The sequence below is a fragment of the Herpailurus yagouaroundi genome, unplaced genomic scaffold, assembly GCF_014898765.1.
Source record: "Herpailurus yagouaroundi ecotype Mexico unplaced genomic scaffold, PumYag 193, whole genome shotgun sequence".
NCBI classification, from domain to species: Eukaryota; Metazoa; Chordata; class Mammalia; order Carnivora; family Felidae; genus Herpailurus; species Herpailurus yagouaroundi.
This window is the reverse complement of record NW_024412424.1, coordinates 8,063,300-8,090,977: the sequence shown is the minus strand read 5'-3', so window position 1 is coordinate 8,090,977 and position 27,678 is coordinate 8,063,300. Positions and strand designations below refer to the sequence as shown.

Sequence of the window (27,678 nt, the reverse complement as noted above, 5' to 3'; positions counted from 1 at the left end):
CCCAGATGTCCATCAATTGATGCATGAGTAAACAAAGTGTGATATATAGCCATGTAATGGAATATTAGTCAGCAGTAAAAAGGATGGAGTTCTGATATACTCTACACTGTGGACGAACCTTGAGAACAGTATGATAAGTGGAAGAAGCCAGTCACAAAAGGGCGTATATTGTATCACTCAGTTTATATGAAATGTCCAGAATAGATAAATCTGTAGAAACAGCAAATAGATTAGTGATTGCCAAAGACTTAAGGGAGGCAAGAAAGAGGTACGGGGTTTCTTTTGGAAATGATGAAAGAGTTCTAAAATTAAGAGTCTTGATGCTTGCACAATTTTGTGAATAGATGAAAAATCATTGAATTGTATACTTTGAAAAGGTGAATTTTATGGTACGTGAATTATATCTCAGTAAAGCTGTTATTAAGGGAAAAAATGTCAATTCCAACACCCTGTCAGGCTGGTGGCTTCTGGGTGGTCAGGTGTGTGATCGGACCAGTGGATCCTGTGTTCATGTACCCACTGCAGCACTTCTTTTGCTGTAAAGTGGGTTCCTTGATCCCATAAGCCTGTGGGACCCCATGTCAGTGGATCAAGCACTTGGTGAGCTTTTGGATAGCCAGTGCCCTGTAGGAAAGGGAAACTGACCTGGTATGTAACAGCATTGTGCCAGTCTCAGTCAAGATGAATCACTGTGCCTTCTAAGGTTAGAGAAGTCCAGTGTAATCAATTTCCTACCAAATGGGGTGGCTGATCGCCTTGAGAAATAGTGCCGGGACACCTGGGTGACTCAGTTGGCTGAGCGTCTGACTCTTGATTGTGGCTCAGGTCATGATCTCAGGGTTGTGCGATTGAGGCACACTTTGGGCTCCACACTGAGCATGGAGCCTGCTTGGGATTCTCTCTTTCTCTCTCTCTCTCTTTCCCTCTGCCCATGTCCCCCACTTGCTCTCTCTCTCTCTCTCTCTCTCTCTCTAAAATAAAATAAAAATTCATTTAAAAGAAATAGTTCCATCATAAAGGTTCAGGATTTGGTCTCTGTTTCTGTCAGGTTGGGCATTCAGCAGCAGCAGCAGCAATAGCTAGATCAAGCTTGGTCTTGGGCCCATGCATAGTCTCAACCCCTAACATCATGGCTACACTCTGGCTACTCTGTTCGCGTACCCATCATACCAGCCCTGCAGTCGCTGATGACAGAGGCTGACCGATGGCAACTGGCGGAGTCATTTTGTCCAGTTATTTGGTGCCCCTTTCCTGGTAGTGCTATCTGGTAGTCATTGACACGCACAGATCTTCACATCTTGTGCCCATGCCCATAGGTCCATCCCCATGCCTCTTTACCAGGCTTCCTTATCCCTGATCTTCCAGACTTTTTTTATCTTGACAATCAGCCAAGCCATTTGTCACTTTCCATGAATCTGTATATATTCTTCCCATCTTTCTTTTTATACAAAGTGGATGATCAGGTGTGCTGCCATTGCACTATCAGAGCCATCCCTGAGTGGGGCTGTAATATAGCTGCTATTTTCAGCTCACATAAGCATACCAAGCTGACCCATATGAGAATAATCTCAGTCTTCTTCTTTCTCCATCTATTGGTCATGAGGGACCTCCCCCCCACAACCCACTCCAACCTCCATGCAGTTTTAGTTGAGAGAGGGGCACTCGTGCAATGGTAGTGAACGAATGGAGTCTAGACCTCATGCTTATGCAGCTTTCCTGTGCCCTCTGACCAGGCTCATACTTGACCAAAAGTGCATCCCTTATTCTTAGGTGGGTTGCTCTTGGGCTCACAAGACCTCATGACTTCATGGGTCTGATAGAAGCCAGATGATTTAATATGCTTTTGTCATTTAATCATGTGCCATGTGCAGTCTCTGCCAGGGCCCAGTAATAATCCAGGAGCTGCTTTTAGAATGGTACTTGTTTTCTGTTGAAAATGGTCTGAACCCTATGACTATAATGTGATTATCCTATTAGAATCTGACATAAACTCCACACAGCATCCTTTCCCCACACAGATACCTCTGGTTATCATGAGACCAGCTAGGTCACGTGGCCCAAGCTGCAGGGCCAAGTTCACCTCATCCTGAACCTGCCACAGAACTTTCTCACTCTGGGCCTCACTCAGAGCTGAGATCCTTCCATATCACCTGGTATATAAGATGGAGCAGTATTCCCAGTCAGGCTGGTCTAAGAGGACAGCCACATTGAATTCCTCTCTATGATTGTGTCCTTCTCACATTGGTGAACAGCCTTCCCATGGAACATAGTCATGGTAGGTTTCCCAGCCTTTTATGGTAGAACCACTGTGGTACGTCCACTTGTCCGAGCCTTTGATCCCTCTGTCAATTGTTTTTTATGGGGGTTCTAGCATTTCTACTTCCCTTGGTGTAGGGCACTGCTTTTGCCAGGCTTCCCACATCTCCTGGGGTCCTTGCTGGGGAGTTAGATCCTGTATCATGGGAAAGTGCTCCCACATTAGTAACCTCTCCCGTATCCAACCTATCTTGTGCCATCCTTGATCTGGCAACCTCAGGATCCAGTCCCGACTATCAAGACAGATTGTAGAGTGCCTTCAGATATAGTCCTCTCTTCTCCCATACCAGGCCCAGCACTTCCTGGATTGGTCATGTTGTGACTTGACCCCAGTTTTTGGTCTGGTGGTTAGGAAGGAAGGGTGCAGATTCTGAGGGGAATGTGTTGTTTTGTAACATGGAGGCCTCTTAATCATCTTTAAGGAAGGGGGAGTGGGTCCTAGCATTTAACAAGGAGGAGTGGCCACTGCTATAGGCTCAGAGAGTTTAGGGGAGTCTGAGGTTTCAAGGTTCTCAAGTGCAGTGGCCCAGATGTCCCCATCCTGCAACTCAGGGACCCACTTCTTCCCAATCAGGGTCCTGACCTTGGGCAGCCAACCTGCTAGGATTGAGACTGTAACTCCCGCTGGATCATTGCCACTCTTCTAATTAAGTCCTGTGCCTGACCCTCAGCTTTTTCTGCCTCTGGCTGCAGGAGATGAGAGTCTTTTTATATCCTGCCAAGGGGGCTTCTGACTTTCACACTTCACCTTAAATTCATGATTAATCACACTCAGCCTTTCATTGTCTCTGTCCAAAGCATTGATAGCCCTCAGCAACAGCTATCCCATTCCATAGTCCTTATAATTACACTTCCCTGAAACTCTCAAGACGCCTGAAATATTGTACCCATCCCCAGTTATCCCACGTCAGTTCACAATGGGTGAACATTTGATCAATTGCACCTTATCACAGGCTCCACCTACCACTACAGTGAGGCCCTCCGTGCCAGCAGGACAGCGACAGCACGCACTTTAGAGTTGGCTTTTGGGGACCACTCCCAGCACTAGCTGTGGTAGGGTCAGTTCCCTGGAATCAGACTCTGAAATGGAGGCTGGTGTGCAGGTGCTTACTGGGGGAGTACTCTCGGGGGCCACACCTGTGAGGGGCAAAGGAAGCTGGATTGGGCAGCAGAAGTTTGGCTGCGACACACTTGTAACAGAAGCCTCAGCCAATTCTGCAGAGAGTGCTGGAGCTGGCCTCACCCCTCGGAGTTGCGCCCCAGCTGGAGTCAGCCCTTTCTACTTCTCTGCCTCACCTGTGTGTCAACCAGAGCACAGATGAGGCTCTACCTTCTGCCCAGGCCATAACCCAGGCAGGGACTCAGTGGAAAGCAAGCAGCATCTTACATCTGGGAGAATGAGGGCCTGTCCTGAAGGGAGAGTCTGGGCAGCAAACAGCATCCACATTGTGGTGCCACATAACTCAGATCCAGGTTCTGGTTGTGCCTCTTCCAGCTGATACTTTGGGTAAGTCCCAAGAGCTCCCTGACCCCAGTGTCCCAACTGTAAAATGGGGTATTGCCAAGACCCCAGTTTCCCAGGCATGGGACCTGGGGGTGGCTCAGACTGGGGAGAGCTCAAGGCTGCACGTGTGTGGGGCAGGGCCAGGTTCTGGTCACCATCCAGGTGGGGGCCCGGGGAAACCAAGGTCTGGGGGCAACCCTGGTTGGAAGAAATGTGAAACGTGAGCTAATTCTGCGTTGTCGACAAAACCCCATCATGTTTGGGTCCTAGTGGTGAGCTAGATGACCCAGCACTTGGACAAGGGGTCAGGGGTGAAAACAGTTTTTCCTCTGGAGGGGCAAGCAGAGGGTGTTTTTACTTAGCCTGTCCCATGGGTTAATAACTTAGTGGCCATGGAGGCAGGCTGGGTTTTGAGGGCTGGACTCCAGGATGACTGGTGTCATGGTGTCATTTATTCAACAAAGTGACCAGAGTGGGGGCCATCAGGCATCTGGCTCCTAGTGGAGGGGGCTAGTGATGATGGCTGTCCACGGTGGGGAGCATTGAGGGCCATCAGGAGGTGGATAAGAACCCCTTGTGGGAAAAAAAAAAAAAAAAAAAGAACCCCTTGTGGAGGCCATGGGCTGGTCACTTTTGTTGAGGCCTCTGTAGGCCACGTGGTTCTGGACATGCCACAAAGGACCCCTCATGGCAAGGGCTCCATGCAAGTGGGGAGGTAGCTCAGAGGCAGGTGCCATGTCCAGGACTGGCACAGGGTCAGACTCTGGGTCATACATCAAGAACACCTATGATGTCAATGCTGGTGACTGATGTGGTGGGGCCTGACCGTGGGGGTAGGTGCCCTGTGGGTGTGGCTGTGGGCAGGAAGGAGAGGGAGACAGCAAGCTGGGAGGAAGGGGAGGCTCTAAGATGGGCATGCGCGTGGCGGGCATGCCTTTTAAAACTATCATCAGCCTTAGTGTTCCAACAGCCTCTTTCACTTTGTAAAAGCCTTTTCTTTTGAAAAATAAAAGAAGATTGGAGGCAAGTACAATATTTGGCTGTGGCGGCTGCTAATTTGGCACTGAATGTCACCTCCGCCTTTCTCTTCCCTGATGCCAAGTGCTCCTTCCCTGGCTCTGGGTGGGCGGGCGGGGTGATGGGGGTGCAGGGCGGGCTTTCCGAGCCTCTTAAGATGCGAGATTCATTTCCTTAAACACACATTGTCTCACTGCAATTTCACGTCCGAGCAGTTCTGGCGAGGAATTAGCAGCCCCTGGGAGAGAGCGGGCGGGTTCTGTTTACACGGGGCGGGGGCGGGGTGGGGGCTGGGGGTGGCAGTACAGGCAGGGGGCTTGGGGCTGTTTGGACAGGGAACCCACAGAAGACCTGGGTCAGGGACTGCCTTTGCCTGGCCAGACAGCTTTCTAAGCGAGTCAGGCCAACCTTTGTCAAAAGAATGTGTAAATCCTGCCCCATTTTAGATGTTCTGAGTACATGGAGGAGGGGGACCATGTAATGATTTGGGGAGCAAATCAAGGATATTGGGCTCTCAGGTCAGAAAGGACAATTAAGACCATTTTGGGGGCACCTGGGTGGCTCAGTTGGTTAAGCGTCTGACTTCAGCTCAGGTCATGATCTCGTGGTCTGTGAGTTGGAGCTCTGTGACAGCTCAGACCTGGAGCCTGCTTCTGATTCTGTGTCTCCCTCTCTCTCTGCCCCTCCCCCACTCATGCTCTGTCTCTCACTCTCAAAAATCAATAAATGTTAAAAAAATAAGTAAACTTTAAAAAATTTTTTAAAAAGACCATTTTGATCCAACCCCCGGCTAGAGAGGACTGGCTGAGGCTGACCCCCTTTCTGATGGGGGCTCACTAACTCTGGAGGCCACCCTTTGCTTTTGACTCAGGCTCCCTGGACCTCTCCCCACACGGCTCCTCACCTCTGCCTGCGTGTCTCCTCCACAGCCCTTGTCAGCCTAGGAGGCTGCCCTCCTATAGCTATGTGGGAGACGCAGCTCCACTCCGCAGGTGGCTCAGGTCTCTCCCCATCCCCATCAGTCGTCAGGTCACAGGCTCCCACACTGCAGGCCTGCCCGTGGACCAGCCGCCTCTCTCTTCAAGGCACTCAGGCAGTGTGTGTGGTGACGGTGATCTTGAAGAGGAGGCTGAAAAAGGGCAGCACTTTAACCCCTTCCTCGGTAGTGCCCTTCACACAGCGTGACAGCAGCGCAGAAAATTTGGGCCTCCCTGGCTTGGGCACATTTGGAGACATCCTCCAAGGCTGCGGTTACCCTGTTGTACCCTCTCTACCTTCCCCCCGCCCAGCCCCCTCCCCCCGGCACCCAACCCTCACCACTGAAGGGTCTTGGTTCTGCCCTGGGCACCCCATAGATGCCAAGTCAGGGCTGAGCCAGAGGAGTACTGTGGGGGAGGTGGCCCATCCTCCAGCTCTCCTGGGCAGCTGCTCATTTATCACCTCTTAGAGGGGAGACCTGCTAATTTGTCAGCCCATTAGCTGGGCACGAGCAGCATATGGACCCAGTTCCTGCTACCCTCTTCCTGCCTGCCTGGGATAGCAACATCTGGGCTCACTGCGTGGCCGAGATCCGGGCTTGGATCCCGGGGGGCACCATCTTGCCCCAAGGCTGAGCCCCTCAGCGAGGCAGCCAAGGGTTAGCACCCGGCTTCTGCAACAAATCCACGCTTGGAATTAGCAACAAAACCTCACTAAGCCCTGGGCTGAGGAGAGCCGTGTTTTTAGGAAACTGGATTTTATTTTTAGTGTTTAGAGAAAGGTAATTTTTTTCTCACCCACTATCAGCAAGGAGATCAATTGTTTTCATGGTGTTTCTAGATCCTCTTGTCTGGGAGTGGGGGTGGGCAGAAAGGCTCGCCCAGTCCCAGTCCCATGGCCCCATTGTGGCTCCCACACACACAGGAGGGAATTTGTGCCCTGGGGGCTCTCTCAGTGCAGCCTGGCATGTCAGGCAGGGGGGGATTCTGTATCTGTGGGGTCAGTGGCTGGAAGGAGGCACCAGCCCAGTGTGAATATGTAACCAGGGCTGGGCTCTACTCCCTTTGAGATGACAGGCAGAGAGACAAAGGACTGGGGGGCTCAAGGACTCCCTGGGTCTGTCGTAAGCACAGTATGCACACAGATGCTTCCTGAGGCCTACGGTGTGCGGTACTTGGGCAGAGGGATGGGGGATTTGGGGCTGCACTCAGGAAAGGGTGCACCCCTTTCATTCTCAGTGAGACTTCCCCCCGCATGCACATGTGAGCCTGGAAGAATGCACGCCAGGATATGTGCTCCTAGACACACACTGTAACACATGCTTGGGCATGCATTGCACACTCACGGGAACACCATCCTCCTTTTGTGTACACACACTCTGCTGTGCACTACACACGATGCCTTCTAACATACACGTACAGACACACACTCAGGCACATACGCTGGCTCCCAGCTCTTGCGTTGCCTGCATTTATGGCAGGAGATAAATTTGCAGTTTAGCAACCTTAACCTGCTAGCACTGTGAACTCAGAGAGCCTGATACCCAGGCTTCATGGTATGTTGGCAGCCCAGCAAAGCATGGTGCTGTATAGGAGGGGTTTCCCAGCCAGCTTAGCCTGCCAGCCCTCCGGGCCAGAGCACGTCTGGTTCCCAGCTGCAAGAGGGGCCCGTGCAGACTACCTGTGCCCAGGTAGAGTTGAGAAGCAGGGCACTACCTCAGGGCCTTGGTCTGGGGCATCTCCAGTGCTTCCCAGGGTACTCTCCCAGGATGGAGAAAGAGACCGCAACTTAGAGGGGTCCAAGCCCCGGGGTTAGAGTGGAGGCCAGACTGTGTTCATGGCAGGGGCAGTCTGGAGGCCATGCTGAGGTCGTGGCTGTCTGGCACCTTAGCCTGGTTCTGGAGGCTGGAGGAAGGGGCTTCCTGCTTGGACCCCTGTGGAGCACTAAGAAGAACAGACCTGAACGTGTCCCGGTAGGGGTATGGCAGGGCAGGGACTGTAGTCGGATTCTGGAAAGGCTCAGAGTTCCCCAGGGCTCTATGGTGGCCAGAGAAGGGGAGAGGCCTGGGGCATGGACTGCCCATCCCAGTGTACAGGCAAGGCAGTGTACAAGGCAAACCAGAGGGGCTAGGCTACACTCAGAGATACTCAAGGAACAGTGACTGAACAGGGCAGACCCATGCCTCTTGCCCTGATCCCATCCTGCAAGCCCCAGGAAAGGGCCCATGGAGTCCTTCCCCAGGATACTTCCCCAGCACCCCCAGTGACCTGGGCTTATAGACTTTGCTAAGGGGACCTGTCAGTGCCCCCCCACCCAAAGGGTCTCCCAGCAGGCCCAGTGGCATGGGTGGGAGTGGGGTAGAGGGGAACATGGCTTCCCTGGTCTCCTCTCCCTGCTAAGGAGGAAATAGGGCCGCCTTACATAATTGGGGCAATTTGTTCCGCTCTTGTCCTGCTGGCATCATTGCCCTCGTCGCCTCCTTGCTCAGGGAGCCCTTGACAGAGCTAGAAGCTCAGGCGTCCCTCCCTCCTCCTGGAGGTCGCCGAGCAGAGGACGCAGGAGCCCAGAGAATCGTCGCTGCTAAGACCTGGCAGGCACCTAGGCGTGGTGCGGAGGGGCCAGAGACCCAGGCCTCCCATCCCCAGTCCTCCAGGTGACCCCACAGTTCTCAAAGAGTTTATGCTAGCAGACCAGCCCCCATGGCTGCAGTGAGGGGATGAAGCTGCCTCTGCCCTGGCACTAGACACTTCCGCCCAGCAGCTTCCTTCACAACCTCATGGCTAGCTGCTCATTCTTCTCTACTTTTGTTTGCCATTCACCTGCCAGGTGGACACTCTCTCTTGCCTATCTATTCCCACTCCTCTCCTGGAAAGTCTTCCCCGACTTCCCTAGCACGGAAGAAGGTGCCAGCAGCTCGAACCTGGGTCCTCCTGGCCCTGCCCTGCTGCTCACCCCTCCCTTTGGGCCTCAGTTTGCCTATCTACATCCTGAGGTCCTAGACTTCCATACCGGCAAGGCCAGAATGGTTTCCTGCAGGTAGAAGCACCTCTTTGGGAGCGTGCCCACCACTGTGCCCAGTGCAGATCTTTGCTTGTCCTCCCCACAATCCCACTGGGCAGACAGGCTGGGCAAATGACAGGCCTCAGGGCCTGATGGTTTCTTTGGGGGCTGGTGGGGCCACTGAGGATTCAGTTGGCACCATGTATCGATCTGAGTGAATGATCCTGGGCAGATGAATTAGGGGCTTGTTTTGCTGAAGGGGCTGCATTTCCTGCGAGGGTTCACCTAGGTGCCCTTGAGATGAGCTCTCCAGGAACATTTAAAACAGAGTAAGGTTTGCAAACACCTTAGACTTAGCTGACCCCCACTGACTTTCATAGCCCCGAGGCAAGAGGCCCCATGGGCCTAGCTGAGGGAGAATTAAAAGTGGCTTCCCAGAGAGAGGAGCTGGGGGGCAGGGTTAGGGCTGTGGAGGATCACAGGTTCCCATGGAATGGAGACCACCTGCTGGGAGGTGGAGGGGGCAGTCTGGAACACAGTCTGTGCTCCAGTGTGTGGTTAGTCTGTGTAGTCACTGAATCCCAGCTCTAATTACTCTGTGCCTCAGTGGCCTTGCCTGTGAAATGGGGACAATGACTAGGGCTTGTGAGAGTTTGATATAGTGGACGGCCATCATGGACACTCTCATGGGCCCCACTGGTGTTGGCACATTTCCCGTGGCAATCTCTACCCCGCTGAGGAGGTGGCCCACCTAGACTGCGATCCTAGACACAGCATCTGCCTCCCCTGAGCAGAGTACGCTTAACTTTGAAGTTCATGGCTGTTCAGACCAAGGGCCCTCACGGTGCAAACAGTGTGTGCGGGCACAGTAAAGACAAATTTTGGCCCCAGTGGCCACTGGGGTTCTTATGGAGGGAGAACCCGGAACTCGGGGCATCAAAGATGGTCCCTCCCTCCCCACAGTGTGGCGAGGGGAAACTGAGGTACAGAGAGAGACCAGAGCCTGCTCAGGAGCACCCAGCTGGGAGTGGGTGTGGAGATCACTGACCCCCTAGCTCTGCGAAATCCTTGTGTGGTGGCCACTCTGCATTTTTCCTGTCCACGTGTGGGAACTTTCCTATGAGGGCTCAGGAAAGCCTGTGAATGATGGGAGAGAATGGGTCCCCTGTGGCGTGTGTCCCCAGCATGTGCTTGTCCTTGTTGCACACACGTCCCTGAAGTGTTCCTGTCCTGAGTGTGGCTTCAGCATGTACAAGGCTTCCGTGTCTAAGTACTGTGTGTTTGTTTATGTATGCTTCCAATGAATTCTACAGAAGATTTAAGGGCACTTACAGGGATACATAAAATTCGAGAAGAGCCTATAAATTGGAAGTAGGAGAAAAATAAAAGAAAAATGAGGGAAAAGACAAAGATGGGGTTAGGAGGTGCTGGCGCAGGATGTGGACAAGATAGCCGGCATGGCTGTGCTCCCTGGTACACTCACTTGCATACTCACCATGGGCAGGAACCAGCTTGGCTCTGTACCCACTGATTTATCAGTGCCTGACACTTGAGCACTGTGACCCTCCAGGAGACCTGATCTAGAAGCCACTGTCAGTCAGGTGTGCCCTTGCCCTCACCAGGCCCAGCACCCTTGCTGTTAGGAGACTGTCCATTGCTGTGTCCAGCAGGAGGATTTAGGGCCATGACTTTCAGGTAGCCCCAACCATCCTGGGGCCAGAGAAGTTTCACTGCTTAAAACATTTCAAATGGCTACAGACCACCTTTTGACATATGGATGGAAACCCATGGAGCGTCACCCAGGTGACATTCGTGACAGTTGTTGGGTCTGTCCAGGCTGTGGTGCTTTCTCTGTGAGCCTAACTATGAGGCCTGGCAACGTCCGAAGCAGCTTTCTAGCACTGGGCATGAATGTAGTGAGGTCAGTGTGTGCAAGCTGGTCTGCAAGATCTGGTGGATGTGCCTGGACCTACAGTGTGTGCCCAGGGATGGGGCAGGACCCTTCAATGACCTTGCCCCTTTGATACTATGGGAGGCCACAGCCACCTCCCGGTCTCACCTCTGTCTCTGTCTTTCTCCCCCATACCTGATGCATGAAGATCTCTTGTTTTCATAAGAGCAGTCAGCCTGAGGGCCTCTCTCTGTGATTGGTGCTGTCATTATTTGGCAACAGCTTCAGCAGCGAGTTTCAGCACCAAAGGGCAGACTTCCAGCCTGCAAGGCCTGGATAGGCTAGCCCTGCAAGACAGCATGGGGCAGGGAAAACTCTCAGGGCCTCGGGAGCAGCCCTGGAAGGAGGCCCCACAAGAAGCCGGCAGCACCTTGCATTTGACCTTTCATTGTTGAGGAACACCCCACAAAGCAGCTCAAGGCTGTGTGGATGCTGAGGGTGAAGGCTTGTGCGAAGGCACACCACTCGTGAAGAGCAGAGCCAGGATTCAGGCCATGGCTTTTTAGCCATTCTTGGCTGTAAGTGGAGGGGACTCGGGGCCAGAAAGGGCTCCCCTTTGGACAGATTCTACCCTTCTGCCACTTCAGTTGCCTCGTCTTTGAGATAAGAAGCCATCCAGCTGCTGAGCACCTCCTCATGCCCTTGTCACAGGTCAGGGAGGGGGACGGATAAAGGAAAATCAGGTGAACCCACATTCTCCCAGGAAGCTTGGGAGGGCAAGGTCGGTTTCTGGCCATTCTGGGGTTCCCTGAGAGACCTTTCCCAGCCCCTGAAGAGGGTTGCCCCCCTGCTAGGAGGGGTGGAATGGAGGTGATGTGGGCAAAGGAAGCAGTCTTTGTCCTTCGCTCCCTGGCCCTCAGAACTGTGCCTCAGGCCCACTTTCAAACCCATATTATGAGGATGTATATGGGGGTAAGTTCCCGCCACTCTGGGCTGAAGGACAGTCATTTAGATAAGACCTCCATAGCAGCTAGAGCTGTAAAAATGATTAGGAGCCCTCCCGGGACCACCAAGGGTCCACTGGAGCCTCTACCCACACTGACTCCTGTAACCCTTCACCCTGCCCTGCCAGGACTCTTGCCCAGAGAGGCAGGAGGGGGGCCCCATAGGAACCAAGATGGGCTCAGAGGGGGAAGGGATTTAAGAGGCCAGATGGCAGGCCAGTGACCAGGCCCTGGGGTCTTTCTCCTCAGGCTGTTGTGTGGGAGAGAGGGGCCATGTGCCCTGCTCTTGAGGGCAGGGTCCACTTCCAAGGCCATGCTGAACCAGGGCTCCTCAAGGTGGTGAGCCAGGTAAAGGGCAGACCAGACTTGCCAGGGGATGGGGGACTGTGGCCCTGAGACCTGGAACTGATGGCTGGAACTCGAGAAGCCTAGTGTCATGGGCCCCTCCACTTACTGCCTAGTTGCCAACCCATTTGTCCAGCTGCTAGAGCCTTGGTTTCTTTAGCTGTAAAATGGGGACAACAACCATACCTGCCTATGGGGATTGTTCTGACTCAGTGGGTTAAGTGCAGAGCCCTGTCTCACCTCCTGGAGGGGAGGGCCTATCCTCACTGTTGTCCCTCCAAAGCTCAGAGGCTGAGGAGTCCTAGGGGAAGGCAGGCAGGGCCCACTGGGTAGGGAGGCAGCAGGAGAGAGCTGAGCCAGGGTGGGTGGCAAAGGGGCCCAGACGCTGGCACAGATAACCTGTTTCCCATAAACACAGGCGCCTACACCAGCCACACGAGTTGGGAAGCGCGGGTGTGTTTACTCACACTCCCCCGTGCCGGCTGGTGTGCTGGGCACAGCTTCCCTCCCAGCTGCCTCGACAGCCGGTGGCTCCCTGCTCAGGGCGGGGAGCCAGCAGGGGCCCCGGATCTGCCTACAGTTCCATTCCCCTCGGGCTCAAGTCCCCCATTCCTGATGCTATCCTGGACCAAATCAGGAGGACAGGGGCCCTGAGAGTCTCCTCTGGTGTCCATGTGGTTGGGCTGTGATACACTCCCCGGCTGTTTAAGAGCACCTGAGTAGACAAAGGCCTGGAGGAAGAGTAGACAAAGGCTGGAACTGTCTGGGACCCATGCCTTGAGTTTAGACCCACGCCCCCTCCATCCCCACAATCCAGCTGACTTCTCAGTGAGTGCTTCCCAGTGGGGTGTGGATGGCACCCAGAACTAGTGGGTGCACATTGCAAGTGGGTGCCGTTGCAGGGGCCCTGGTGTCCCATGGACCCTAGGATGCTGGGACTCCATGTTTCTGGTTCTCTGCTCTGTGAGCACCTTATCTGAGCTCAGCTGGTCTGTGCATCATCTCCATGGAGTGAGGGCAGATTCTTGGCTGGGCAGGAGTCTCCATGGCACCGTATTGCCCTTTTGAGACACACAGGTGCCCAGTGCTGACATGGCAGTCAGGGACATTGGAGTGTGTCCTGCTAGCCCCCATGGACTTGGCCATTTGACATTGTCACCTCTGTGGTAGTGACACACCGCCCTCCAGTCAGATTCCTTTCTCACCTCCCACCTGTCCACAGACTGTTTGACCACCAAGGAAGCCAGAACCTAGGGAGAAAGGTCAGACTGCAAACTTCACGTAGGCACACAGCCATGGGGATGCTGCTGTCTGACGATAACAGCCTAGAGTCCAGCCCGCTGTTCAGGGTGACCATGAGTGAATTCCTGCTCAGCACCCCTGATGGCTGGACTTGCATGCTTCCTGTGACAGGGAGCTCCCTATCTATCCAGGCAATGTTCCCAGGGTTTGGGAGCCTTGAGTGTGAGAAAGTTCCTCCAGTTTTCCCTGAGCTGGAATATGACCCTCTCCTCACAGGTGCCATTAGGGACCTCAGAGTTGTGCCCTCAGGAACTTTGGAGAAAGGACTTCTGCCTGGAGCCGGATGGAGCCATGCCCGCCCCCCTACCTGGGACTGCTCTCACCTGAAATACATAGGCCTTAACACTAGAGGCCTTGTTCCAAGTCAAGTCTGGAATAATGGTTGGATAATCAGGATTACCACGGTTTTAAAGTCAGCTTAGAAATTCACATCTGTTTCAGAGGAGCAAAGATGGGCCACACCCAGGAATGGTCACGCAAACAGCTTGTGTTTGTGGCTGGCCATGTCTTGCCCTGGGGTGTGTGCGGGGCAGGCCTCACAGAGGTGGGGGTCTACATGGAGACAAGTGCAGGGAGGGCTGCACAGACTGGCCCTAGCTCAGTTGGGAGGATTTGGTTTATTGTTTTGTGTTGGGTTTTGTGTCTTTTGAAAAACAAGAGATTGAGCCTTTTTATGACATGGATTTTACAGCGTAACGAGGCAGCGTAATTTCCCATTCTCAGCAGCAAGTGCACTTTTTACACTAATTGCATAATTAGACATAATGTACTAATTGCGGTAATGGATGACAGTCAACGAAACTTTAACTTTAAAAACAGGGAGGCGTTGCTGGGGGTGGTGGCGGGGGCTCTGTGCCCCTATGAGTTTTTCCAAGGGAAATCTGCTGGTGAGAGCTCCTACTGGCTGCCTCTTGGGGGCCCAGGGTCCACTGAGCCACCAAGGCCTTCTCACCTTGTGATCTAGGCCCCAGCGCCCTCTCCTGAGCTGCCTGGCTTATGTAACCTCCCTGTCTGCTCACAGTCTGTCCCCCAGCCTCCCTTCTGCCCTCCACAAGCCCCTGTGCTCCTGCTACTGAACAGTCCACTGATGTTCCCTCCTCCCAGCCTCTGCACCTGCCATTACTCCTGCCCGGTTCACTATTCCCTGGCCACCCCTGAGTCTGGCAGACTCCACCCAGCCTTTCAGACTCTCCCCTGTAAAGCCATCCCAATCTTTTCCTTGACAGCACCCCCCCCCAGTTGGCTGTACTCAAGCAGGTGAGCCCCATTCCCAGTGTCTCTTGCATACCTCTTCCTGCTGCCACCCCTCTGTCCTTGGCAGTCCAAAGGGACACCTGTCCCCTCTGGATGGTGAGTCCTAGGAAGGCAAGGACAAGATCTGGTCCATCTCTGCTGCCCCAAGCTCAAGAAGGCCCTAGAACCGGTGGCGTGAATATGGCGTGCCCCAGTGGAAATGTAAGGACATGGGGGTGGGGTGGGGAGTAAATGGAGCAAATAATGGGCCACCCAGGAGGGCCACATCCTGACCTCCTCCTCAAAGCCAGGCCAGGAGCCCTCCTCTCTGCTCCCACACTGCCTTCATGTTCTCCATTGCAGCCCCCATAGGACCACATTGTAATGGCCTGGGTGGTGTCCATGACTTCCTCTAAACAGACGGTTCATTCCAGGAAATCCCTATTCAGTATGAAGGTTGGTAATGTGGCAACCAGCATGATCATGTACAAACCCTGCTTGTGACATGACACCATATATGGCTAACTATGGAACCAACCCACCACAGGATGGTGGCAGTGTGGCATGGCCACATGAGAACTACTGTGGCAGCCAGTGAATGTCAGCAGCTGATGAACATGTGACCAAGTGGCATATAGTCCCCTGCCTGTGCACCAGCTGTGTGCTCTGAGGGTCCCTTGCCCTTGCTTTTACTGTAAGTCCCGCACTAGGTAGGCCAGGGAGGGGCTACACCCTGGCTGCAGAGAGCTGTCAGCCACACACATAGTCCAGGGCCTGGACTGTCTCCAGAGCAGCTGGGTTAGGGTTTTATGCACCCACTATGGGGCAGCCCCCCCTTGTCCCATCAGGACCTGAGCTGTGGCACTCAGGGTTTGGGTAAAGGGAGAGCCCAGGAGCTGCCACCTGTCCTGGATCTGTCCTCGATCTCTCCTAAGTCCTGAGTGCTCTCAGTGGGAGGGGACCACAGGTACCTGGCTACTCTATTGATCCTATGGCCTTTAAGGGTGATTAGCAGCCGTGTCAATACCGTCAATTTTCCCTGCAAAGGCAGGAGATGGGCAACAGTCTGGCGGGAGTGAGGTTGGAGGCCTGAGATCCAGCTTTGCCCTGACTGGCCGGGGTCCCTGAGCTAATCACTACCAGTTTCCCCCACCTCTTGGCCCAGCTCAGGGTCCCTAAGCCACCAGGAGCTCCCTGTCCTCCGACCCAAGGCTCTCCTGATCCTGGCACAAGTGTGACCCATTCCAATCCCTGTGACCCTGTGGCCTTTCCAGTGCTTGCCCCTGTGGGCTGGCCTCGGGGGGCCCAGCCCACCATCTGTGGTCCCCTTGCTGTTCTGCATGCAGGGGCCTGTTGGCATGAGGGCTAGGTGGTTAGGACCCTCACCAGCTGCTCCTTTCAAGACCGGGGACTGGATACTGAGACATGACTGGACGGGGTTAGAGAATAGCAAATCCCCTGGGAGGTCGTATTGTGGGGCTCTACTCCCTGTGCCCTGCCCATGCCCTGCCCAGTAACCTGAGTGGTGGGAGGGAGCCAGGATGCTGGAGCACCCGGGTAGCTGAACACCCAACTGAGCCTGGGCCTGTGACGAGACAGCCAGCAGCAGGGCCCAGCCTGTGTCAAATCTTTCTCGTTCCATTTTCTTTCTGATTTAATTTTCCAGAGATTAGGGCCCGTTCACCTTGGCTGCGGAGAGGAGCCTCACACGCACCTGGTTTTACTCCCAGTGTTGGGTGGTTATATAGTCCATCAGGCTGGCTCTGCCAGTCCGCCCCTCCTTCTCTCCAGAATGGAGGCCTTCAGTGTGACCCTGGTTCCCTCACCTTGTGCCTCACCTTCAAGTACGGGAATAAGTGCAGGGAACCGAAGTGCACAGATTGTGACCTGAAGCAAGGGTTTTGGGTCAGACAGATCTGGTTTGAATCTGATCTCTACTGTATAACTTAAGCTCTCTGACCCTCAGTGCCCTGTCTGCTACATGGACATGATCAGAAGCGTACTTCCTCGGGTTGTCCAAGATCAGTGAGGCCAGGTGTGAAAACATCTGCCCCAGGGTGGCCAGAGCCAGCACTCAGTGAACAGCATCCTTCCCGGGGCCTCCATTGTCCCTCTTTCCCCTTTGCCCTCCTCTCCCTCCCCTCCTCGCCTTCCTTTTACTCTCCTTTCTCCCCACCTTCCTACTGTCTCTGGGCAGGTTAGGTGCTGGCTCAGGGCCAGGCCCCACTGCCACCGGTTCTGGGACTTTGCAAAGAGCCTCTCCAGTATGACTGGGGGCGTCCAGGTCTCCAGTCCTGGGGTCTCTTGTCTCCTGTGATGGCTGTCTCTGTTTCCAGGTACCTCAGAACTTGACCCCACTCCGAGTCAGGACCGTTGGGAGCTGTGGGGACGAGGGTGGCTCTGTCTGCCCCTGTGTGCATCCAGGCTTCCTGCCCAAGGTCGTCGTATCTACAGGTGTCCTCTAGGCTCCTCTTTATGTGGAGGCCCCCTGGGGAAGCAGAGGGGCTGGGCAGAGGTTCTGGGGCCCCTGACCTTGGCCTCCACAAGCCCTTAAAATCCTAGGCCGAAAGGCTGGCCAGATATACCACTTAACTAAAGAATCACTAGAGCTGAGAGAGGGTTGGGGTTGAGGCCAGTACTGGGACGCACAGGGAGGGAGGTGAAGAGATGAGGGGAGAGATAGAGGGACAGGTCTCCATAACTGAGTGGGGGAGGTGCCCTCAGGGGAGGAAGCCATAGGTATCTGAGGGGAGCCAGGGACTCCTGTGAACAAAGGGCTGCAAGCTGCCTCTGAATTGTCATCCCTTGGGGTCTTAGCCACCCCTGCTCCCAGCCCTGTTCCCCCCATCCCACCTCCATATGCTCACCTGGCTCCAGCCAGCCTGTCTGCCAGTCTGCTGCCCTGACCCACTACCGTTCATCATCTCTGTGGGATAGAGCCCCTGCCTCTTCCTCCCCCATCATGGCTGGTGCCGAGCTGCAACAACCTATAGACCTGTGAGCCCCCAAATCTTTCCTCAGTCCAGCCGCCTGTGCAGAAGTCAGGGCCTTGGAGGCTGTGCTGCTGTGGGAGCTGTTGGGTTTTTCCAATTAGCTTGCTGGGCCAAGGACACCAGCGGGCGTGCGGTCCTGCTGTGGTTGTTGAGGCCCTGCACCCGGTGCACCCTGGCCTGTCTGTTGCTTCTAAGCTGACCCCAGGGACCAGGGCTAGAGGCTGGGGCTCAAGGGGAGCCAGCCCTGGCATACTTTCTGCCCTGGGGTCTCCCAGGCTTCCTGCTAGGCCTGTAGGTAGAAAGCACCTCCTCAGACAGCATCAATGGAGAGATGCCCTATCTCCCAGGGTGGGACCATCTGCTGAACGGTGTCACTCAGATCTCCCTGGGACACAGGGCTCAGCTCAGGTCCCACCCCCAGGAGCCAGGGGCACCTGGAACAGGTTCAGGGGAATGTTTAGAGGGATGAAGCACTCGGGATAGAAGGAACAAGGGCTACTATGTCTCAGGGGCTCTTTTGGGATTGGGGCACAGGCTTGGCTGGTAGTTTGACCAGGCCCTGAGGCTCTAGGATTCAGCCCTCATCTCTCCAGAAACTCCTTCTAGCCCATTTTACCACCCTTGCTCTAGAGAGGATTTAGAAAGGCAGGGAAGGCAGATGGGAAACAGGGACAGCATGAGCAAAGGTGTGGTAGTGAGCATCAGCATAGGCTGGGGACCCAGAAGCCTGCAGGGACACACCAGGTCAATGGGCTGGAGAGGCCACCAATGCTGACACCGGGGGCCAGCAGAAAGATGTCATAGAGGGTCCTTGGGACAGGAAGAAAGTGTGGCAGATGAAGCACCAGGTTCCAAGGGGTAGCACAGCCGCAAGCAGGAATATGAGTCAGACTGAGGTCTAGCTGGTCGCAGAGCTCTGCTCTTGAGCAGGGAATTGGGCATATGCATTTGCCAAGGGTCCATTACACACAGGCCCAGTGCCTGGGGAGAGCTGGAAGGGAGCTGGCTTTGGCTGTGCTGTATCAGTGGCGTCTCTGTGTCTAGGCTCCCCTGTTGTCACCTCTCGGGCCCAGGCTGAGGTGTTGGAGACAAGAACAGTATGGCTGGAGAGGGGCTTCCCAGGAAGGCCTGGGAAGAGGGTGGGGCTGGGGGCGAGCCAACCCCAGGAGACCACGGCTGTCTGCCCAGGAATGGGAGCCAATGGCTTCAGATCCTTAGTGTACAGATATAGCAGAGAGAGTGGAGGCAGGGAGGGACTGTGATTCCTTCTGCAGAATTCTGGTGATCCTCAACAATAGCAGCAGCGACAATAGTGTAGGTTCTTTGCATTCCTCCATCAGCCTGCAGAGAGGGGACTGCTGTTCTCTCGCTTAATAAATCGGACACCAAGGTTCAGACGTGAGGTGACTCTTAGCAGGGTTCCTGCTTTCAAGCCCTTATGCCACCTTTCAGGGCCCTGGGGTGTGACCCTGCCACCTGGAGACCCACTCCCTCTATGGCTCCTGAGCCCTGTCTTAGTCACCATGCGACGCTGCAAGGGCTACCCTGGATCCTGTGGGGAGGAACTCCGGGGCTCCCAGAGGAGAGTTGTCAGGAGGCTGCTTGGTCCAGCCTCTGATCCAGGACTGCCGCGGCTATGGACAGCCCTGTTTGGGACACCTGGGAATGACCTTGACAGGAGAGTCAGGTGTCCGAACTTCATCCCCTACCCAGAGAAGCCAGGCAGCTGCGCCCCCTGCTGGCACAAGTGGGCCAGGGTGCACTCGGCCGAGGCTTTAGAAAGTATAGCTGGCCTCAACAAGCCCAGGGTGTCCCGGCTCCAGGCCAGCAGCTCATGCTTGGGAACGGGTGTATTTTTAAAGCCCTGAAACCTGGGAAGGAGAGGTCCAGGAGGACCTGGCTTTGCCACTCAGAGTCGTGTGGACTTGACCTGTCCTTTCTTGTTTCTGAGCCTCAATTCCCCCCAACAGTGGGCACTGCACTCCAGGCTCTCCACATTTCCCAGTGACCCCAGACTCAGACCCCTCCTTGATCTCTGTCTCCACCATCTTCTGTCTGGGGGCCTCTGCCCTGAGGCCCAGCCCAGGGAACCCAGGGAACAGCCTGGCCTGATGCCCACTTGGGGCCTCCGTCCTCCCTGGCCCTGCGTCCAGGCCTCATGCCTCGCCCTCTAATCGGCACTGCTCTGTGGGAAGGAGCGAATTCGCCACAAATTATTTTGTTCTAAGAGAAGGACAAAAAGAAAAGAGAAGCCGGGAGGGATGGGGGGGGCGGCAGGAGGAGGAGACTGCCTGAGCCGGCTTTGTGTGGCACTTTAACCCTTGGACTGCTGGGTGCTGAGTGGGCGTCAGGGCAGGGGCTCTGGCGCCTGATCCCCCAACTCCTCCCCCATCAACTGCTGGAGGCCTTATCTCCCCCTCGTCTGGCTGTCACTCTCCGACCTTATCTTGCCTGCCTGTCTGTCTCTCATCAGCTGCCTCTCCCACCTCCTTATCTCCTCCTCATCACCTCTTCTCTCTCTGCATTCCTCTGGTTCTGCACTGCCCAATGGCGTGGCCCGATGGCAGCAGTTCAGTAGTGGCATATGACCTCTGTGAAGGAGTCAGCTTTGGGAGCAGACCTCTTGGGGTCATTTGGATGGACACACGTGAGTGTACAATGCACACACACGTACGCACATGCATACATCCATGCATGTGCAGACACCCAAGACCCCAGCCTGGAACAAAGAGGCCGGCTGAATTCACTTCTGTGACTCACATATAAGCCCCAGGCTTCATCTAGAGGCCCTAACCCCATCCTACCCCCAACATGCAGGCACATGCACACAGATGGATGTGTGTTGAGCCATAACACACACACGCATGCAGATGCAGACTGTCAGCTTTATACCCCCACGTAAGTGTGGCACAGACCCAGTTCTCAAGGAGAGAGGGGCAGATTTATCCTCCCCACATGCCTCCTTTACCCTGGTCCCTGCCCCCATATTCTGTGCGCTGAATGAGAGAGAAACCCCTAGGGGTGCCTAGAGTCCCCACTGCAGTTTCTGTAAATGTTCCGGGGCAACACCAGCAAAAAAGGGTATAGGGGTGGCTATATGTGATGCATATGTGGTGTAGTGAGTGTGACAGTGTCCTCATGTCAGCAGGCATGTGGTATGCCGTGTGTGCTTATTGGTCCCATCTCCCCCCCTCCCCCCCAACACACACACCCTGCCTCCTATTGAACCCACCCTTCCGCCTCTGCTGCTCTCAGCCACTCTGAACTAGTCACACGGTTGTTGTTCATGGCTCCTGGAGGAGGAACCCTGAGTCCCAGAGAAGGCAGTGACAACCCCATCCCACCAGCCACAACCAGGGCAAGCTGTGAAACCCATGACCGTAGTAGCCTTTCTTCAAGTTCAGGAGGGCAGTGGGCCCAACCCTCAGATGTCCATGCTCTCCGAATGGCCAGAGCCAGAGTTGGGGCAGGGCCAAGGGCTGGATCATACTGTGCAGGGGGGATATGAAGGGGCTGTGACATGGAAATGTGGGACCACCCTGGCCTCACCCCTGGCTCCTGCTTCCTTCTAGATCTACAAGGACAACAGGAATCTGTTTGAGGTGCAGGAGAACGAGCCTCAGAAGTTGGTGGAGAAGGTGGCAGGAGACATCGAGAGCCTGCTGGACAGGAAGGTGCAGGCCCTGAAGGTAGGTGCAGTTATGTGGGTTGAGGGAGGGCCAGGCGAGTGGCTCTGCACTGTGTGGGCAGTGTGCCTACCCAGCGTGAACACGTGGCCCTCCTGGCCCTCTGTATTCAGGCTGAATTCACTGGCAGGGCTGTGCCCACCTGGACTGTGGGCAGCAATGGCAGGAACAGATAGTTTTATCTGGAGGGTGACCTGGGGTCTTGGGGCTCTTGTGCAGGCATGAAGGTGGGGCCCAGGCAGGCTTGGAGTTCTCAGATTCCTCTGTTCTATGAGCGTGCCCTGGGTGAGCATCTGCTGATGGCTGGGAGGGTAGGCTGCAGCTCTGAGGGGGGGGGGGGGGGTGTGGAACGACCCCAAATGCCCCACAGAGAATGTGGAAGCCATGTAATGCTAGGGATTGGAGCCCCTGCTCTGCCCATGACCTTGAATGTTTCTCTGCCTCCCTCTGAGCCTCACTCTCCCCCTCTAATCTTAGAGAGGTTGTGGCTGTCAGCTCCAAGGTGCTGCCATTCTGGGAGTTGACAGACCCTACTCAGATGCACTGACCACTTGTACAAAGCCAGCAGGCCTGTCGAACTCCACCCACCCCAAGGGAAGGCAGGTGGGGAGGGCCTTCCAGAGCTACAAGGTTGTGCAGTAAATGAGGGAGAGTGTCTAAGCTGCCCACAGATCAGAGGCACAGCTGCCACTGCCCCAGCCTCAGCCTGTGTCAAAAAGAGGAGTCCAATAAAAAGGAATGGAGTACTGATGATGCACATGACAACATGGATGAACTTGAAAACATTCTGCTAAGTGAAAGAAGCTTGCCACAAAAGACCACCTATTGTGTGATCCCATTTCTGTGAAATATCCAGAATAGGCAAATCCACAGAAATGGAAAGTACATTAGTGGTTGCCTAGGGCTGGAAGGGAGGGGGAATGAGGAGGGACTGCTAATGGGTACAGGGTTTCTTTTTGGGGTGATGAAAATACTCTAAAATTAGATTGTGGTGATGGTTGTACAACTCTGAATGTGCTAAAAAAAACAAAAAAAAAAAACAAAAAAAAACCACTGAATTATATACTTTATGTGGGTAAATTCTGTAGTATGTGAATTGTATCTCAGTAAAACTATTTTTTTTTTAAAGGATGAGCAAATCCATACAAGCCATACCCAAGCTCAGACCAGGGGCCTGGCAGGGTTAAATCAGGTCAGTGACCTAGCTCAAGCCCCCACCACATCCAGGCCCCAAGGAGAGAACTCTCTTCCCCAGGAGCTGGGCCCTGCCATCCCCCTGGGGTCCCCTGCCCATCCTGTGTGACCTGGAATCATAGAATAGGGAGAGGCTGGCATGCTGGGACCAGAGTCCCAGAGGAAGTGGAGCCTGAAGGCCTCCCAACCCAGGGTGGATCCAGACAACCCAGAGTGAGCCCAGCCCCAGTCCAGCCTGACCTTCAGGAACTCCTGGTCACAGGTGGGGAGACAATTGGAGAAATGAACTGCCCCGGGGAGGAGGCAAAGCCCAGCCTTCAACTGGGACAGCAGTCCCAGGGTAGGGCAAGAGTGTCTCCCCTGACTGTGAGAAACATTCTGCTGCCCTATCCATCCAGCATATCATGTCTCCTCCTTGCTTTTCCTAGAACTGGGACTGACCTGGATCCTGTCCCCTCCTTTCTTGCCTCTCTTTCTCTCTCTCTTCCATTCATTCCAGACTCCTCATTTGCCCACTACTTCCTTACTTTCCTCCATTTTACAAAGTGCGGGCAACCAGCCCTGAACTTGTGTTGAAACTTTCTGATAAATTTGGGAAGAGGCATCCTTTAGGCCCGCTGCCCACCTTGGCTTTAGGACCAGTTCCCTCAATGAGAGGTGCTGAGTGGTGGCAATGACAGATGCCTGACCTGCCCTCCACAGATGGAGCCCAGGGCCCAGCCCCCTGCCCATCCTCCCGGGACACTGCAAGTCTGAGGTCCCTCCCCAAGTTCTTCTCCCCAATTCTAGACAAACTATCAACCTTGATAGCTTGGCAGGGAGGGTAGAGCCCAAGGCCTGGGTCCTGATCCCAAATCTCTCTATACCCCACCCACATGCTGGACCCTGCCCCTCAAGGCAGGGCAGAGGTCTCTCTCCTTCCCACTGCATCTGCAGCCTAGCCCATGGCCTGGTACATAGTTGGTGCCAAATACAAATTATTTTCTTTTTATTTTTTTAAAATTTATTTAAGTAATCTCTACACCCAGTGTGGGGCTCAAACTCACAACTCCAACATCAAGAGTTGCATGCCCTTCCAACTGAGCCAGTCTGACATGCCACAAATTATTTTCAATAGAAGAATGATGGGGGAGAGCCTGAAGGGCTCAGTTGGTTGAGCATCCAACTCTTGATTTTGGCTCAGGTCATGATCCCAGGGTCCTGAAATCGAGCCCCACATCAGGCTCCACTCTGAGCGTGGAGCCTGCTGCTTGGGATTCTCTCTCTCTCTCTCTCTCTCTCTCTCTCTCTCTCTCTCTCTCTCCCTCTCTCTCCCTTTCTCTCCCTCTCTCTCTCCCTCTGCCCCTCTCCCCTGCTCTCACATGTGCTGTTTCTCTCTCTCTCTCTCTCTCTCTCTCTCTCTCTCTCTCTCTCTCTCTAATAAAAGAAAAAAGAATGACGGAAAAGGGCATTCACTGTTTGGGCACTCACCATGTCTTGTCTGTCACAGGTTACTCTCACTGCAACCCCATGAGGGAGGCCCACTTCACAGAGGGGACAGAGACTCAGACATGCCATGCATCAGGCCAGGATGTGAACCCGGGTCACTCTGATGCTAAGCCATGCCCTTGACTCCCACATGATTCCAAGGTGTGCACAGAGCCCACCACCCTTACCTTCCCAGCACTCTGCTGGGCCATGAACCCCCCTGCTGCAGGCCTCTGGCTCTAGGCCCACAAGATGCTTCTGTCCATATCTCCAGAGGATGCAGAGGACAACCATCCTTCCCCTGCCTTGGTCCTAATTGTTCAGGATGAGCTTTGGTCTTAATTGTGTTTTAAATTTGCTTTTAATCAAGTTCTGGCCCTTCTTTCCTTTCTCACATTTGTTTGCAGCCTGGGTGCATATGGAGGCAGGGATGTGGGGGCCTGGACCCCTTGCCCCCCCGTCCATTGTTCCTCTCTCCCTGGACCCCATCCAGTAATCCAATTTAAATCCTCTTGCTCTGGTCTGGAATTTTAATTTGGGACTTGCAAAGAGGAATCTGAGCAACACAGGACGGAAGTTCATTGGCTCATCTAATCAGGGACAATCAGACATTTGTTACAAGTTTCTCCAAGCTGCACAAGGTGATTTATGCAGGCAAGAGTCAGGGAAGGAGCAGGGCCAGGTCGGGAGCCTTGCAACACAGGCAACCAGCATTCCCAAGTCCAGGAAACCTGCTAGGGCCTTAGCTTTGGAAACATGGAGGGGAGCTGTTTTATGAATTCTACTACCAGGGAGATGGGTCCTCTGAGCCAAGGCCCACTCTCTAAGGGTCTTAAGTCCCAGGAGAGGGAGGGAGGTACCTGAGTTCTTACAGCACTTTGGAGGCAGAGTTGCCTTAGCAACTTACAGCACATTGGAGGCAGCCCAAATCTGGACTCTGTTGTCCTCCCTGCTGGGGCCTTGACACACAGCCCTTGTCAGAAAGGTCATTTCTTCCTGGTTGTATTTTTTTCCTCCATTGAGTCATCAACATTCTCTAGTGGACTACTGTGTGCCAGGCTGGTGCTGGTGGGCAGGGGGAGGACAGGCCCTGCTCCTGCCCTCATAGAGCACTCAGTCTAGTCCCATCCCAAGCCTTAGCATCCCTCTCTGTAAAATAGGGACATGAGACCATCCCTGCCCAGTACTTCTGGTCTCAGTCTCATACCTCCAGGAGCCATCATTTATAAAGGCCACAAAGAAAACAGTGTCCCCAAAGGTTGTGCCACCTTCAGCACCATCCCTGATACCTCTGTTCTGTGGCTTAGAGGAGAGGCTGTGAGAGGAGATACAGCCTTGATAAGGTCAGGAGTGACCCGAATGCAAGGGGTTCCAGCCTCCTCTCAGTGGTGGGGCCATGGGCATTGTGGTTCAGTTGTCTCAGTTCCCAGAGAATGGGAAGCCCAAGGCCAGAGCACTCAGGGACATCAGTGTGGCTAGAGCCTGCTCTGGGGGAGACCCTCTTACCTCAAACTTCAAACAAACCAGAGGCAGTGGAAAGGCTTGACTAGGGATCCAGGACCTAGAGACCTCAGTCCTTAAGCTCTCCCCTTCTACCATGCCCATGTTCCCCATGCTCCACCTCAGGTACCTCCTGCTATTCCCAGGGCCAAGACCTTTCCAGACGTTGTGCCTTTGTACCTTTGTCTTCCTATGGTGTTTTTCAAACTTTTTTTCTTTAAGTGGGCTCCACGCCCAACTCAGGGCTTGAACTCATGACCCTGAGATCAAGACCTGAGCTGAGATCAAGAGTCAGACATTCAACCAGCTGAGCCACCCAGGTGCCCCTTGTCTTCCTGCAGTGTTTTGAAACCTGCTTGAACATTGAGGTCACTTGGAGAGATTTTAAATGGTGATGTCCAGGCCTCGCCCCAAACCAAGTACATCAGATTCTCCAGGGATGGGGCTGAGCTTCAATATTTCTCAGTGCCCCACAGATGATTTATGTAGATTCAGAAGTCAGAATGTTTCTCCTAAAATGGGCAGAAATAATTCCCTCCCATGATCATTGGCCTCTTTCTTAGTGCCTATCAGGTGCCCAGCCTACGATGAGCCAGAACACTCCAGATCTCTCCAAATCCTCTTTACAAGCCGAGAGTATCGTATCCTCATTTTACATTTGAGGAAATTGAGCCCCAGAGAGTTTAAACCACTGGCCCTAAGCCCCACACCAAATTCAGGCTTTAGATCTGGGCAGCTGGGCTTCAGACCCCACAAACTGCCCCCCAACACTGGCCTCCTCTGGACTACCACCGGTGGCCACATGGCATTTGCTGACTGCAGGGTGTAGACAGGGCTGAGGGAAGAAGAGATGGGGCTCTGGCCTCCTCTGATAGTGGCTTGCCCTGGAATGACCTAGTGACCTTGGGCAAGTGCCTGCACCCACAGGTTCTTCCTTGGGCAGTGGAGACAGACACTGTGCACCCGTGAGGCCCAGCCCAGCCTTGTGAGGCCCAGATGGATGGGACAGGGGATGGCGCAGCTGCAGCCCTGGATCTGGGGGCTCCAGTGGGCAGTGTTCCCACCCTCAGTCACCTCTCTGGGGAGCGAGCATCATTTAAAGAGTAAAATTAAAAACCTTCTGCACACAGCCGCCCTGCTTTTGCCGCTAATGGCCACTTAACCCAATTAAACTGATGCATTGTTGGCAGTGTGGCCAGGTCTGTTCAGGAACTGGGCCCTGGGTTGGGTGCTCAGAGGAATAGAAGGAATGAGCCAGGGAGGGGGCCAGGGAGCTCCCCCTCCCAAGCTGTAGAGCAGACCACTCCTGTCAGGAGGGAGCACACTCCACCTCGCTCCTGCTTACTTGCTGCTTTTCTCTCCAAGGCTTCATCCAAGGCAGGGTTTCTCAGTGTCAGCACTACTGACATTTCAAGCAGGATAATTCTTGGTTGTGGGGGCTGCTCTGTGCACCGTAGGATTGCTCAGCAGCGTCCTTGCCCTGCACCCACTAGATGCCAGTAGTATACCAATCCCCCAGCTGTAACAACCAGAGATGTCCCCAAATCTTGTCAAATGTCACCTGGGGGGAAAACTCCCTTCCCCCCAAATCCTGGTTGAGAACCACTGGTGTAATGGGACAGAGAGATGCAGCCATGATGAATAAAAGCCGCGTAAGCAGGGGACATGGGGACCTCAGAGAAGTGCAGATGGAATGGGGCAGCTGTAGCAGGAGGAAGATCACTTCAGTTTAAGAGGGTAAAACTGAGCTTGGGGCTGCCTGGAAGAGGCAGCAAGGATTTGGGGGGAAGAGTTTGGCACTGAGACAGCCAGAGGCTGGTTCACAGCTGGGTCCTCCGCTGCACTGATTGATGGGGGTTGGACGGGCAGATCAGCCCTGAAAGGACAAGGCCTGGAGGAGGCCTGGCCCAGAGTAGGAGTCTCAGGAACATTTGTACAACAGGTGCAAGGGCTGTGACTCTGCGTTCTGGCTGGAGGTCACCCTCTGGGATCTGACTGCAGACTGGGAAGCTCTAAAAGCCACAGTAATGGGGGACAGACAGGCAAGGGATTCTGTAGCATGGGCTGCCCCTGCCCACCCTTCTCTGTGCAATTAAAAGGTGTTTACGTGGGGCCGGCAGTGGCTTCTGCCTCCCCTTCATTACAAACATTAAGAGATCTTGACCCTTCCACTTTCCCGCTCTTGAAAGGAGCCACAGACACGTAGAGCCAATTAGGCGCACGCGTGGGCGCCAGGGGCCTGAGCAGC

At 54.3% G+C, this 27,678-nt stretch overlaps 1 protein-coding gene across 12 annotated transcripts in view; it reads left to right on the top strand.

Annotated features, from left to right (window-relative positions):
• Window positions 1-27,678, top strand: part of CACNA2D2 (calcium voltage-gated channel auxiliary subunit alpha2delta 2) — a 117,212-nt gene that overhangs the window by 24,424 nt on the left and 65,110 nt on the right. For all 12 annotated transcript variants that reach the window (XM_040445462.1, XM_040445460.1, XM_040445459.1 and 9 more), the window contains exon 2: window positions 21,156-21,272. In XM_040445462.1, the coding sequence (XP_040301396.1) occupies window positions 21,156-21,272 (117 nt within the window). The remainder of the gene's footprint in view (window positions 1-21,155; window positions 21,273-27,678) is intronic.